Source organism: Hemicordylus capensis, chromosome 4 (genome assembly GCF_027244095.1).
Source record: "Hemicordylus capensis ecotype Gifberg chromosome 4, rHemCap1.1.pri, whole genome shotgun sequence".
Lineage (NCBI taxonomy): Eukaryota > Metazoa > Chordata > Lepidosauria > Squamata > Cordylidae > Hemicordylus > Hemicordylus capensis.
Window position 1 is genome coordinate 102,135,938 of NC_069660.1, and position 15,407 is coordinate 102,151,344.

The 15,407-nt window shown below is 42.3% G+C and overlaps 1 protein-coding gene across 14 annotated transcripts in view; it reads right to left on the reverse strand.

The window, feature by feature from the left end:
* DOCK7 (dedicator of cytokinesis 7) overlaps positions 1-15,407 on the reverse strand; it is a 212,440-nt gene that overhangs the window by 54,904 nt on the left and 142,129 nt on the right. For 10 of the 14 annotated variants that reach the window (XM_053248313.1, XM_053248308.1, XM_053248306.1 and 7 more), the window contains exons 21-30: positions 14,939-15,103; positions 13,769-13,938; positions 9,770-9,862; positions 7,968-8,057; positions 5,947-6,042; positions 5,066-5,206; positions 4,788-4,901; positions 3,566-3,736; positions 2,753-2,892; positions 761-930 (exon numbers count right to left, since the gene is read on the reverse strand). In XM_053248313.1, coding sequence (XP_053104288.1) covers positions 761-930; positions 2,753-2,892; positions 3,566-3,736; positions 4,788-4,901; positions 5,066-5,206; positions 5,947-6,042; positions 7,968-8,057; positions 9,770-9,862; positions 13,769-13,938; positions 14,939-15,103 — 1,350 coding nt within the window. The remainder of the gene's footprint in view (positions 1-760; positions 931-2,752; positions 2,893-3,565; positions 3,737-4,787; positions 4,902-5,065; positions 5,207-5,946; positions 6,043-7,967; positions 8,058-9,769; positions 9,863-13,768; positions 13,939-14,938; positions 15,104-15,407) is intronic. The other 4 variants (XM_053248310.1, XM_053248312.1, XM_053248311.1 and 1 more) reach the window with 2 other exon arrangements.

The following is a 15,407-nucleotide window of genomic DNA, read 5'->3' on the forward strand; positions in this document are numbered from 1 at the left end:
AACAGTAGACACACCCTTCATGATGGATCAGCAGTCAAATTTCCAGTATCAAAGTGTGATGTCACTTGTTTTCATAGCTGAAGCATCTAACAATACTGTACAATGAGTTTCCTGTTAAGACCGTATGGTTGCCTCATACTGGGTAAGACAACTGGCCTTTCTAGCCCAATGTTCTGCTCTGAAATGCAGCAGCTCTCCAAAATCCCAGGGCTTTCCCCAGCTCTGCTACCCGAGATCCTTTCCCCCTGGAGATGCCTGGGATTAAATCTGGGACCTTATGTATGGAATGCATGTGTTCTGTTAGTGAACCATGGCCCCTTCCTGTTCAGCAATAATAGGCAATGTGGTTAATGCCCAAAGCACTCAGGATGGTGCTCTAAAGTCTTTGTTATAGAATCATGATCTGAGGCCTACACTACCAGTGAACTAGCAGCACTGAGGTGACCGATTCCCAAAAATATTTCATGAGAATTGGTTTTCACAATAGCTGCTAAAGAAACATAGTTGCTAAACAACATTTAAAGGGGAATTTGAATCGTATTTTGAAAGTGCTGTTTGATTTTTGAACACTGCAAGTATGTGCAAGAATTAATTCAAACTGTGGAATCACAAACACACAGGAAAATTTCATGCACTTATTTCTTGGACATAGTGTAGGAGGCTCTTCTGCTTGTCCAAATGAAACACAGCTCTGGCAGGAGTACAACAATTTACCTATTTTTTAAATGATGCACAAGAAAAAAAATAGCATACAAAATACCTGTGAAATCATACAGCTGTGGGACACTTTCCATGATCACTCCAATCAGAGGAAGATACAGCGTAGCCACTCGGGCCTTTACCTGTGGGTCAGAGTACCGTGGGTCGGAGTCATGGCTGGATAGCAAGTTGTGTACCATATTGATGACTTTCTTATGCAATCCAAACAAACTGTTAAAACAGAGTGGGGTCAGAAAGATTAGTTAATCGTTTTAGAGCAAATAAGCTTTCGTTGTGTCCCTTTAAGCTGAATTTTTTACACTGGGTTTTCTGGGCAGCATATTTTTCAGTCTTGCACTCATGTGATAGGCATGCAACTTATGTTAATAAATTAATGTGTAGCAAATTGGAGACTGTATCACAGGCTAGAGCAGTAGGGTCTGTCAGATGTTGCTGAACTATAACTCCCAGCATCCCCAGCCACAATGTATGGTGGCTGTTCACAATATTGTTATAGTTCAGCAACATTGGTGGATCCCACATTAAGAACCACTGGACTAGAAGGCTAAAGTTAACCAAATGAACTCCTGTTTTAAGCATGGAAGCAGGAAATTTCCATATCATAAAATTGTTCACATCAGTCCAGTGGTTCTTAAACACAGCTTTAGCTGTTGGCACAGAACACGCACAGTGGCCGAAAATGTGAACTCATAAGGAAAGATACTAACACTTCCCCTGCATCAGCATAAATCAGTGAAATATATACCCTTCTTATTACTCCTATGGAGAAAGGGGACAGAAAGAGGACTACCAGAAAAACCAGTGATGGTGAGAACACTCCAGACTGCGTTGCCTCCAAAATCCAGGCAGGGGAGCAGGTGTGGTCTCATCATCAGTCCTTCTTTCTTGATCCTCCTCATAATAAGTCCTTTGTCACTTCTGCTCCTAAACATCTCCTTTGTTTCATCTCTTTGCTTCATCGCTTTATTGCAAGTCAGCCAGTCTTCTGTATCCTAGCTTGGAGGTCACATAAAATGTCCCTGGACACATGAGAAACTTGAGGCCAGCCCAAACTGCAGGAGAACACAGTCTGTGACTATCCTGATTACTGAGCATCACAAGCATTGATTCTGAGAACACAGGATCAATAGAAACTATTGAAATATTGCCTATTTTAGTTCAGAGGCACTTACACAAGAAAAAAAGAAAGCCAGATGCCTGGAAGAAGCCAGAGATTCCCCACAACACATGGGAATAAAATAATAAGACACAAGTACGAGCACAAGCCAACTCATCTCAACCGCAAGAGGAATGAACACCATTTACAATTTTGTGGCAGCATTCAGCTTTACAAAGTGGGCTGCAAGCATCCATGCACAAGAGACCACCCACATGCAGCCAGATGTCTGCTTGACATGACATCAAGTCCCTGGTGATCCAGAAGTGATGTTTTAAAAACCCATCACAGAACTAGGTGTTTGCTTGTTTGAGCTGGGACTTCTAGTACACAGTTGGAAATGCACAATTCTAATTTCGCTAGAAGGGGCCTCAACTCTAATTGGATTGGGGGACAATAATGCTAGTATATTTTCACATGCATTAAAATCATGTTTCAGAGCAGGAATTAATGTCTCGGCTGGCGGCAACTAAACTTACAACAACTGTGCCCTGGCTGTGATCCAAAGCCCCAAACATTATTGGGCCTTATGATGGATGAAACACTATGAGGAAGGACACAACTCTTTCTCCTTCTATTGCTGGTCAAAGGGGCCACCCTCCCCTTGCATACACATGTACCATCTTGTAGGATCACAATCTGTATGCTGCTGAGCTAAAAACTATATCAACGAGTGATATCTGGGGGCAACAAAGTAAACAGTTCAGACTGCTGCTGAGATCAAGAGACACCGAGACTTGAAAAAGAACACGTTTCCTTTCTTTTTCCTCTAATAGCGCATTTCAGTGCAGCTCTGCCTTAGGCAGAATTCTGTTTGTGAGACATTAGATCTGCTTTGAATTATTCTACCCTGTTAGAAACAATTTAAAAACTCACCCTTCTGCATCAGGATCTAAAATGACAGCCAGCTCAGCAAGCACCAGGCCTGCCAAATAGTGCTGCTGGCGAAAAGGCACAGACAGTTCAAACATATTTGCAATCTTCTGATCTTGGACATTTGTTGAGAATCCAGAACTCTGTTACAGAAGCAAACATCATCCTATATAAGTTTTATATCTATTATATTAAAATGTGTAGGCTGCACTATCCAAAAAGCTCAGGACAGACAACACTTTAAAACAAACAAAGTAGAGAAGAATGACAGAAAGCTGCTAGAGACCATATGATACTCTTGTAGTCATAGCAGGATTTCTAAATAATCCTGACACTGTAGTGTAATAGACAAGCTGCTGCTCCTCTGTTCTATTGCACAATGAATTTGTGAAATGTCCAGAGAAGAAATCAATTGTCAATTCACTGCACAATAGTAGCAAGGAACATACAACAAAGCAATGTTAGGGCAGGTCCAAATGGATCTCATTTCAGGCTTTCAGTGCACTAGGGTTTTGAAGTGCAGACAGGTAAGGAATATCAGCCTGAACCACATGGCTAGTTTTCTGCAGTGAGGAGCTACCTGGGAAAATATATCTGCATTGCCCCAGGAGACTGTTCTCCTGGTTGTCCAACACCCATATAATTCTAAGGTCTTTTGTAAGAAGTTGGAATGTTAATTACAGTTATGAGCACCAAATAAACATCTGTTTTCAGATCAGAAGAGTGCTAAGAATGGAACCTGATATTACGCCCCCCACCCCACCCCCCGCAAGCCAAACAATGTTTGATCCAGCAAACACTGGGTATTTTGCCCACCTGAGATGTTGCTGAAGACACTGAGGGTGATGGGGATGCAGGTGGTGTCAGCAGACTGCAAGGTAAATTCAGGGTAACATAGTGCTCGTGACTACAGACAATGCGAAGGAAGTCCAGCCTCAAGGACACAAGATTGCTTGGGTTCACTAAGGCATAAAGCTTGGAGGACACCTTGTGAATATGGAAGAAATATTATTAATACTGAGGCACTATCACACAAATTGCAAAGAAAAGCAACCTCAGATTACTAGAGAGTAGACCAAAATGACACACATTGCATTTATAGATAAAAAACAAACAACACATCCACTGCTTTCTGAGATATAGTGAATGACAATGAGAGACAAGGTCTTCTCAGCTGCAGCATTTAGGCTGCAAATGCCCTCTCCAAAGATGTTCATGCTACTGTTGGCCTTCCAGTGTCCTGCTAAGATTCGGCTTCCCTCTCCCCCCTTTAAAACAACAACTTTAGGCTCTTTTAATGTGGACAGTGGAATTATTTTCTGCTGCTGTGTTTCCCCCCTTAAAGTTATTTATTTTCTTTTGTTAAAATTGGTGTTTTAGATGGTAACATTGTAATCTGCCTTGAGCATTTTCCCACAGAACAGTGGGTTATAAATAATTTAATAAAGAAAATTAAATTAATCTTCCTTGTGTAGACAAAGAAGAACCTGACCCTTTCTTATACAGTTCCAGATCTCTGTCCCAAGAATTACCTTGCTAGCTCGAACCAATACATCTGGTCCAGCATTTTGTTTCCATCAAAGACCCCCTTTGGGGGCGCTGTGCTGCCACGGCTGGGGATGTGTGTCTCCGGAGGTTCCCACTCCCCCGCCAGCCTCCCCCGGAATCGTAAATGTCCTGTTTGGGTGGGTCTTGGCCCATTTCGGGTTTTGGCCCATTTTGTGTAGTTGCGGTGGTCATTTAGGAGGCTGTCACACATGCACAATGGACACCAGCTGACACTGATCCTCCGTATCGCTTTGGTTTTGCTTACTGGATTGTGGGAGTTGTAATCAACAACATATGGGAATCCCTGTTATAAGGAACACTGCTCTCTATGTTCCACCAGTTAGTTACTCTTAACCAGGTTGTCATGAGGATGATTTTCTCTCTTCCTCACCATCCCTATCCTTCTGCAGCCCCTAATGGCTCTCTACTCTCACATTTTGCCAACCCCTCCCTGCCCAATAACCCCCTTTTATATAGTTTGCCACTGTACCTGTTTGTAGTATGCCTTAATAAGGAAAAAGACAACTCCTCTGTCCATGACAGACAATAGATCATTGAGAAAGAATGCTAAACTAGTGTTGAGCCTTTCAATCATATCTGTATCCTGTGTTGGGGAGGAAAAAATAAAATAACAGATGGTTGCAACATAGATTAACATTGCATTTTTTTGCTAAGACCCTGATCAAACAACATGTCCTATGCTTGGAAGTATCATTCAGGATCAGGGATTAAATTTTGACAAGAGTGCAGCTGAATTGCTTCCATTACCTTGTGAAACCGGGAGACTATATCACTGGCAATTGTGCTGACCAGAGCAGCTATGTCATCCATGAAGCGCTCTGGAAAACGATTCTTCCTTGGCGCATCGAGTTTGTCAGCAAAATACAAATGATGCACCATACTTTTCACCTGCAGGGAACATATATTATCAGTTGCAGTCACTTGCACACTATCCATTGGTCAGCCATGGATAGTGTTGTAATTTGATACTTTTCCTTAAAGCAAGTTTCACAGTTATGACAACAGCTGCAGATTAATCCACATTAGTGATATACTCAGCTATCATTTCCAAAGTATTTCCTTGCATGGTTTTAAGGGAAGCAAAATGTCCCCCCTCTGTCTGCTTTTCATCCCACCCTCCACCCCATGCTTGCATGCAACCTTGGTCTCCTACTTGCTATGAACCATTTCCCCCTTTTTTATGAGAATCTTTTTTCATTAAGTGATCCCAGCCAATCACAGATCACATAGTAAACATGATGCGATTAGACAATCATTAGACTTGTTCCTCATCTTGCCATGCTGTGCTGCAAGGGTAAGTAATGAAGCCGCCACTACACAACACACCAAGACAGGGAGCATTGGTTCAGTTTCCTGGAATTGGAGACAGCCCCGTAAACATTTCTGCACTCTTTGGAACCCGCCTCTATGAAATGCTGAAAGGGAAACACTATGAAAATTCTCCTGCACCTCCTGGGTCTCAGTTCATCATCCACACCATTTGGAATATTTTTTTTGGTGGGGGGGCGGCGTATTTCAACTGCTGTATTAGTGTAAGCACATTGAAATTCATCTGGGAAATTAGTTGCATTAATAGGAAGCAAAGAGGAAAAAAATCCCAACGAGGATGTACTTTCCTGTTCTCTTACCATAAGTTCGAAGAAAAACCATGCCTGCTGTAGAGCTGCCTCACGTACACTCCCACTGCAGACAACCCACTGCAAGGCCAGTTCTTCGTGAAAAAGCTAAGCAGATTCAAACCCACAATTCAAGTCAGTTACACAGTCATGCCCCAAAAGACAGCCCACAAAAGAAACCCAACAACAATAATGGACACGCAGTGAAGGATGACAGTAAGCAAAACAGCGCAGGTGAGGATAACAGCAATGGCAAATGTCCTCGGATGAAATATTTGGGGACACAATGTCAGACAACAGTGGTGTGGTGTGTGCAAGAGAAATATTTCGCAGCATTTTGAACCAAAATGTGATTATAAGTGTTAGTAAATGTTCACTTTTGTTCTCTGCAAAATGTGTGGTACTCAGATATGTTTAAACATGTTGTTTAGTCTTCTCCTGACAGCACAAAGGGGTACAATGGAAAGCTAACTTTTACAAATTGATTTCTTTTCTAAAATTACTTTGATAAGGAACCAGATAAGGGAAAGCACTTATCTGAATTATCTACAAAGTTGCTCTCACTAAACAGAACATTTTCTACATTTCACAGGTGCTATGTGTACACCTAACTTCTGATCTGTAGTTGTTTCTCCAGCATCACTATCACTGCCAAATACTCAAGACCTGTTCTTTACAGGTGGATGGTTGCCATTTCCCAGAAGCAAACATCCCACCCCCTTCTGGTAATGACAGAATAAGAGAATTCCTGAGGGAGTGGGTGACAACAGGTCAGCTGGACAGTAGAGTTTCTGCCCATGCAATTAGGAAGGGAATGCACTGAGTGTGCGCCCATCAGGACATCCACCAAAGACATCACAACATCTTCCCAGCGCATCCCTTTATTGCATAAGGGGGCTTTTCATCTGAATGGCCCATCTACACACACTCAAAATACTTGTTTAATCAAGTATTTGGAGTGCATATAAAGGGGCCCATCAGATGAACACTCCCCCCACGTGATAAAGGGACATGCCAGGAAGGTGTCAGGACATCCACTGAAGACATCATGATGGCTGCACTCTCTGTGTATCACTCTGTTGGATCGTTAAGTTAATCCAAACAGCCCAATGTGGGGAGAGGCAAGTTAGAAGGGACAATGCTGGTGTGGAAAACAATCTAGTTGACAGTTACTTCTGACAACAAGTTCCCATTACTTCTGATTTAGTCACACTCCCATGACTACCACAGTGGTGTGATATGGAACACAGTGGAATGGAAACCAAGAAGGAAAAACCTGGCCCTCAGAGCAGTTTAAAAACCAGTTTGTGGTTTGGTAATGTGGGATGGAAGGGCTGCTAAAAGTAAGTAAAACTAGATACAGAACATGACAGTAAAACTAGATATAGAATATTCTGAAGAAAACCAAAATACAAACAGCTCACTTCCTCTTCTGAAGCCTCATGGAATAAGGTATTAGATAGTGGAGGAAAAGGAAGACCCTGCTGGATCCCTTTTATCCACGGAGCTCCCCCTTTTGTGCACAGAGATACGCATTCTGCCAGATCTTTAAAGGAATAGGAGCATAAAATCCCTAACTTTTATCTCTTCTCAGGGCATGGGTACAGGATGTAGCATAGTGCCAAAGGCCCTGGAAGAATTTGTTTAGGTTGTTTTGTTCATCCCAAGCAAGCTTGGTGCTCATGAACAACAGTCAGAAAATGCTCAGTGGGAGTTCCTACAGAACTGACTTACACTTCTGGTGCATCTGCGTCATCTTTGTACCAATCTCTGGTTTAAATGGCCAGGAAAAACAAAACAAAACCCCAACAATTTATTTTGCATGCAAGTGACACTTCTGGATCAGTCCAGGATGTTTCATGACAGCTTACGGCCTTGATTTACAAGAGAACTTCAACTCAGCCCTAGCAGACTCAGAGCTCTCAAAATCAGGACACAAACTGAGGACACACTGAGTGATAACTTAATGGTTTATAATGAGTCAACTTCCCTGCCCCGCAACACAGTATCAAATTGTCTTCACTAAAATCTACCTTTTTAGTTGGTAATCGTCCTGTTAATGTTTGTAAGAAACTTGATGTCTCTGTGTGCGAAGACATACGATTACAACTTCGATCTGCAGCCTACAGAGTGGAAATGAATGAATGATGATAGCACATTAAAATTTGTTGTGGATGACATTTGCAACTCGGGGATAGCGACAATGCATGTCAACAAAATATAGATCCACAACAGAAATGGGTGAGTCTCAAACTCCTGGCCATATCCAGATCTCCTTTAAACAAAGTGACAACAAATACAGAACATCTAAACTGTTTGTTAAAACAGACCTGCAGGATTTAAGGTGTATTTTTTGTTGTTTTTAAAAAATATTGTGCAAGGTTCCTGCATAAAGATATTTAATGTTGCAGAGCATGAAACTTGCTGTAGCAACATTATATTTTGTTAGTTTATTTTAAGGGATCAGTAGTGCCATTCCTCCCAGCTTAACCATATGTGGGCATAATCATCACCCCAACATCTAAATCCATAAGAATGTTGTTACTGCACAGTATCTGTGTGCTGATGTAATTTCACAGTGCATCAGTACTGTGACACAGTAACAACTGTGTGCTGATATAATTTCATCAGCACACAGATACGCTTATTTTTAAAACCAGTTTTTAGCGTAAGTAATTTTGTCAAATTTCAACTAGAATAACATTACTTAAACCAGATTTGTGTGGGACATAAGGCTGGGGTTGTTGTTTTTAAGAGAATGCTGAGAAGTATGTGCAACTGACTGAAGCCAGTGGTTTAATGGTATAAAAATTCCAATAAATAAAATAATAATAATCATGCAGTGTTAAGCAACAAGCAACTAAGGTCAAAGTGATAAAGCACTATATATTTCATACTTTGCAACAAAAGTGTATCTTATGACACTTTTTCTGGCATCCAATTTTCATTTGGCAAAACTATGATTTATTTAATTAAGGCAATGAGTGTTTTAATGTATTGCATTCAACCATTCACATGACAAGGGAGAATCAGTGGATGATGGGGGTGGGGAGCATTATGAAAATGATACAAATGATTAGTTGTATAGTCCAAGTTGAAAAACAGACTTTAAAGTACATGTTCCTATTAGGAATATGTTCCACCTAATATATAATGATAGATAGATAGATAGACAGATAATAAAAGCCCACACCTTCCTTAGCACTATGAGAGTGGAAGAAGGTCAGCACACTTGCCGAATGGCTGGAGAATAACTGTGTTGAAGGCTCCTTCTACAGTACAGCACAGGTGGAGGAAGCAATTGTCACTTTTCTCCCCTCCCTCCAAAAACTCTTTTCACTTCCAGGAATATGTCCCAGAGGGCTGTGTGACCCTCAGGGGTGTATTTTTGTAAACGAAAAGGACTTTTGAAGGGGATGGAGAGAAATGAAAAATCATGCGCCCCCCCCCCCCCCCGGCTAGGCTGCAGAAAGAACCTTCAGTTCAGCTATTATCTTTTCATTCTACATGTGTGCTGCTCTTCTTCTACTCTCGTAAGGCTGCAAAAGATGTGGGCCACTATCAACAACAACAACTCAGTGGTATAGCATAAATATTTCACAAACCTAGAATCAACTGAAATACAAGGTGAGGCCAGGCAGTATTGACAATTTGTGGTTTTTCATGCAGTGTGATAGAGAGGTGGGTGGGAAAGGGATCACAGATGCTTAAAAAAAACCAAACAAAAGCTAGCCAAGTAGATCACAGTGAAATGCAACAGGGTAAGATGTTCTATAAAGTAATATCAGCCAAGGCAAGAGGAAAGAAAGAAAGAAAGCTCTAAGGTAGACACCACCTGTGTAGTCTCTGCACTTGGACTGGGGTTGGATCCCCATGGGGCAGCTTTTGGAGCACCAGTGTTAACCCAGGAATTGGAGCGATCTAAGCCCTGAGCATATAATAGAAAGCAGTAGGGAAAGGAAAGAAATATTACATGTTGCATGCCATATATAGTATAGGATATGTAGAGAAATTAATTTCTTCAAGGAAAACAAGAGTGTACTCAACACAAAACACATCACCAATTAGTACTGTTAAACCCAATCTGAATTTTAGTTCAAATGGTTATTTCTGTCATTTTTTCATCAGAAACATGCTAAAAAGTCACTGGTCCAAGAAACTCCTATAGTGTATGCATAAACGTTATCAATAAAGGGCATTTTTCTTGTGATTCCACACTTCCCTCTAATTTAAGCTATTATGAATAGATTTAAACTTTACTTCAGAAAAAATATTCGACAACTCCATGTGTTGTCCCTCACGCCTCTAATCACCACTCCATACTGAAGGTCAATCACATACATTTCAGAAGATCTGCTGCCTAGGCACATACACAAATTTGTATCTTAATGGAGTCTGAGACACCCACATTGCTATTTTCATACACTCATGGATTCCTATGCTCTTATGAACTTCTACAGCCACTTGTTAGCATTTTATCGTTGGACCAAAAGTATTTGAACCAAACATTGGCTGTCAAATGATGAATAAATGAGCCAGGCCTCTGAGAGGAAATTTATAAACCATGAAGAAATATGGAAGAGATCCTAGGAGTTCACAAATTCACAGTAAATAAACCTCAGCAAGAACAGATGAAAAAAATCAGTCCTGTAAGTTCAATTTCAGCAGAAGTCACTTTGTGGTTTGCTTATTTTCTACACCAGGTTTAAAAAAGCCCACCGAATAACAAGAGGGCAAACAATGATGTTATAGAAATTGAAGCTAAGCATATATCAGCCTGGGCAGTACCACATAAGAAGACCCCTACTGAGGGGTGTAGGAAGACTGGTGGCAGTCCCAGGACAGGATAGGAGTGTGGGCACCATGCCTGCCACACTCCCAACTCCACCCCTACTGCTGGACCTGCCCTTGCTGCCACCACCTCCTTTTCCACTTGGCCTGCCCTGCGCTGGCCATACTGTCCCACACAGGCCATGCCTGTTCCACCTGCATCAGTATACCAATCCCTTCTTCACCACACATATTGCCTGAGCATAGATCTTCAAACGAGCTCTATGTTGCAATCTGTCAGATTTGAGCCAAGTCTTTCTCCACTTGCGCTCCAGTCGTCCACCTTGCCACTTCAGCTCCCGTAGTTCTTCCGTATACCAAGGGGCCAATTTTGCAGCGGGTCGGAGAGAACACTTAGGAGCAATCATGTCCACTGCCCTGGTGAGTTTGCTGTTCCAGTTCCCCACCAGAGCATCAACAGGATTGCCGGCAAAGACAACACTAAATCCCTCCAAGGTTTCTTGGAATCCTATTGGATCCAATAACCTTCTTGGGCGGACCATCCTAATAAGCCCTTCAGCCCTGTGAAGGTGGGAAGTGATTGTGAGTCCAACCTTAACCAGATGGTGGTCCGTCCATGACAATGGGGAAATCTCAGGAGACCTCCCCCACAGAACACCACCCTGATCAGAGTGAAAGACCAAATCAAGCATGTGACCAGCAATGTGTGTCGGTCCAGAGACCGCTTGAGATAGGCCCATAGTTGCCATGGCCACTATGAACCACCCCACCCCACACAAATTGGTCCCAAAATGAACATTGAAGTCCCCCAGCACCACAAGCCTGGGGGACTCCAACACCAAGACCAAGACCAAGTCCGTCAGCTCGGTTAGGGACTCCATTGAGCAGCGGGGCGATCGGTACACCAACAAAAGTCCCAATCTATCCCTGGTCCCCAAACTTAGGTACACACATTCGATATGGTCCGGCACCTGAACAGGGATCCTAGAAAGGGCAATGTTATTCTTATAGACCACAGACACTCCATCTCCCCGCCCACGGTCCCTCACCCGCTTCTCAACAGAGTACCCTGGAGAAAGAAGCTGGGACCAAACTGGGCCACCGGCCTCCCCCAACCAGGTCTCTATAATACAAACCAGGTCAGCTCCATATGTGTGCTAATGCCACATACAAAACAGTGTGGATCAGTATTCTGCATACTGCAAGAGTGCATGCAAGAAACCAACCTGAACTAAATTATACATTTCCAACAGGCATATGCACAACGCCCTCAGCACAAATCAACATGGCACAATTGGGAACTCAGAATCTTAGATCACTGGAGCAATGTTAAGGGTATGAGATATCTTCCATATTTCACTTTGAACTTGGCCAAAGAGATAGGACTAAGTCCTCTTGGGACAGACCTAACTGCGAGGGAGGCTTATATATATTATTTATCTAGAGTGCAAAGATGGAGATTACTGCCTTGGCCCAGGGCATGGGCTGAGGGTACATGATACTGCTACCTGGTAGGGTTGTCCACAGATCACGATTTGTGCACAGATTTGAAGCCAAACCAGTTCATGCAGCTACTGAACCAAAAGGGTGGGGTTGGAAGGAGTGGTGAGCACACCTTTAAAAGTGAGGAAAGCAGGTCCTTACCTGCTTCTCCACTGCTCCATGCAGCTTCCTGCTGTGCCAGCGCTCTCCAGAAGCCCACACATGCTAGCAGTGCCCCCCCCGCAGGGTTACTGACCATTCTAATGGCTGCCGCACATGCACAGAGGCCATGTGTGTGCTGCCACTGCACAAGGGCTATGGGGGGGGCGCCACCACAGCAAGAAGCTGCATGGAGTGGCAGAGGAGCAGTTAAGGACCTGCTCTCCTCAATTTTAAAGGTGCTGCTTGCCACTCCCTCCCGCCCCACCCTCCACCAGTCGAATCAGTTCGGCTCTGAATCCGTGCATGAATTTTGTTTCATGCACATCCTTACTACCTGGCTCAAGCTAAACAAGTCTAAGTCCGGTCACTACCTGAATGAATTACCTCCTGGGAATCCTATCTGAGCTGCTTGAGTTTTACAAACGAAGACATGCAGGATATAGATGTAAACAAATATTGGGCTTTACAGGAAAGGGCCAATAGTTAGATTTGTAGGTAAAATCATTACCCTTTAGAGTAAAATTGAGAGCTGCTAATGACATCAGTGTACCCAGAGTTTTCCAGTATCTCTTGACATGCAGTAACATGTCAAGTAACATTACGTTACCCCTTCAGTTTATTAAAGAGCAGAATATGTTTCTATGAGAAAGCTTCTATCCATTTTTACTGCCAAATTACCAGGCCAGGCAGCTCGTGTAAAACTTATCATATCCTAGGTAAATTCCATGAGCACATCACTCCCTCAGGCATTTCACTAAAGGTCAAGGTGGTTTAATTAGCAAGACCATCAAATGGATACTTAAATATTCCTAGCTCTCCTAGTCAAAGCCTTAAAAGTTTAATAAGAACAACATGTGTCCCTGTTTGATTTTTTTTAAAAAAATCATTTAAACATTATTAATTCCTTGGTCCCTCCATTTTTGTTCTGCCCTTTTATGCAAATTGGGTTGATGACTTAAAAAATAAAGTGGCTCAATTGATTTTTTGCATAACTGGGTGTAAAATGCTTTTAAAGTGGCTCATAAAATAATTTGGGCTGGAAGGAAGAATTAAAGGTCAGAATTTTGCAATAAAAAACTGCTCTTTCATTGCTATTGTCCTTGTGAAGATAGGCATATAGAAATGTAATCTGCTGAGAATGCCCCTTGGATGCTCCCCCAGAACAGGTAATAATGTCATGACATATGTGAAAATGCATGATGCATCACATTTGTGGCAGATAATACCTTTTGAAATCCAGTGGGTTTAAAAATCTTCTTTCAAAATTGCTGAGACACAAAATCTTACTTGCGACAAAAAGAATTGATTATTTTGAAAAATGAAGGATAAACATTGTAATTTTTATTAACAAACTATGTCCAGTTATTAGCTTCATCTTACCACCGCAAGCAAATCTTACCTTACTCCCAATGATTGACCGTACTTCATCATCAGGTGAGGTTGGAGTCCCAGATATATCAGGGTTGCTGTTACTAAGGCTCCTAGAGCGATTTAGGTTTAAGCTTGCTGGTCTGATAGCTGAACGGGCCATGGTAGCATAATGCACTGATCCTCCCAAGCCACCAGGACCTAAAACAAAGGTGTACAACATAAGTTCCACTTTTGAGTGTCAGTGATGGTACACTGTCCATACACAGGTCTAGCAAGACAGCAGCTGGAGCCAATAGCTCAATAAAGGAACTGTTGAATAGTAAAGGCTGGCTGCAAATGGGGGTTTATGTAGGAGCCAGGACCTCTGCTCCTTCCTGGAGCTGAGGCTGGTCCCAATCCAAAGAAGCTACCTGAGCTGGCCTCCTCCTCCTCCTCAGTAGGCCCATTGGGAGAGAAGCCCTGAGCAGTCAGGTGAGCATTGCCATCAGTATTGGAGTTCAGCACTCATAGTGTTGCCTCAGCTCCTGGGTTAAACAGAGATCATTTGAGGGATGTGCTCGTTCTCCTCCTCTGAAAGGATCTTTTCTTTAGTCTGGATGAATATTCTCTCATTCATCACTACATCTTACTCATCTCTGTAAGTTGATGAGTAATGGCATCCAGATCTTTTAAAAGGAAGCACTTCCACATAGTAGTTAATTTCTGCAAGACATGTACTGGAGCTCAGCTTGCCTAGAAGCCATGTGGTGCCATCTACCTTAGAATTTCTTCCTCTTATCAACATGGCTGCACTGACTAAGTGATGAGGGAAAGACCCTATACATATGGGCTTGGCTCCAACAAACCAACAGTGAAATTGAGTTTTTCCACCTGTCTGCTACTGATGCACCCTGCTAAACCCCACTACCCACCTCAAAGATAATCCTGAGGTCCAGGAGACCCTTCAGAAAAAGATAGGATGTAAGATGGGGGAGGGGTTGCAGGGGGAAGAGTGACAGCATAAATTCAGCACCCGTGTGTGAGCAGAAGTGCCTACTCACACCATCATTCTACTGAGTCCAGCTGTCCCAGTGCACTCTGCTTTTTATCATTCCTTCACAAGCTCCATTACTAAAACCAGATCCAGATACTGAGTTTTCATGAACCTTAATTCAAATTAACTTCTGAATATACCCTTATTTTTAAAAAGTGAAAATACCTGGTGATGGGGAATTGGGAGAAGTATTTGGGAGATGAAAAACATAATAAATATATGAAGTGAGAAGGTTGTTTCTGCCATGCTGGTCTTGGTTTCCTTCTAGATTTTTGTGGAGTCTGTTTACAATAGAGGCCATGGCTTCAAAAGATGCTTGACCCAGATTGACTAAAAAGAAATAAAATGACATAATACTGGCATCATACTGGTAAACAGCAAATTTCAAAGATAAGCAACAGAGCTGGTTAAAAATAATAATAGGTAAACCAATATAAGATTTCCAGTGAAGATAATCTGCATAGTAGTTCAAGTATATATGGAATGTGGACCTCTGTGCAATAGTAACTACTTCAATGATTAGCTTTTCAAGGAAGATGAAAAGTATGCATTCCAAGGGCTTATTGACTTCAGCAAGGAGTGAAGTAAACAGCAATGGTTCATATGAGGTCTATAGAAGGCCACAGTCAAAATG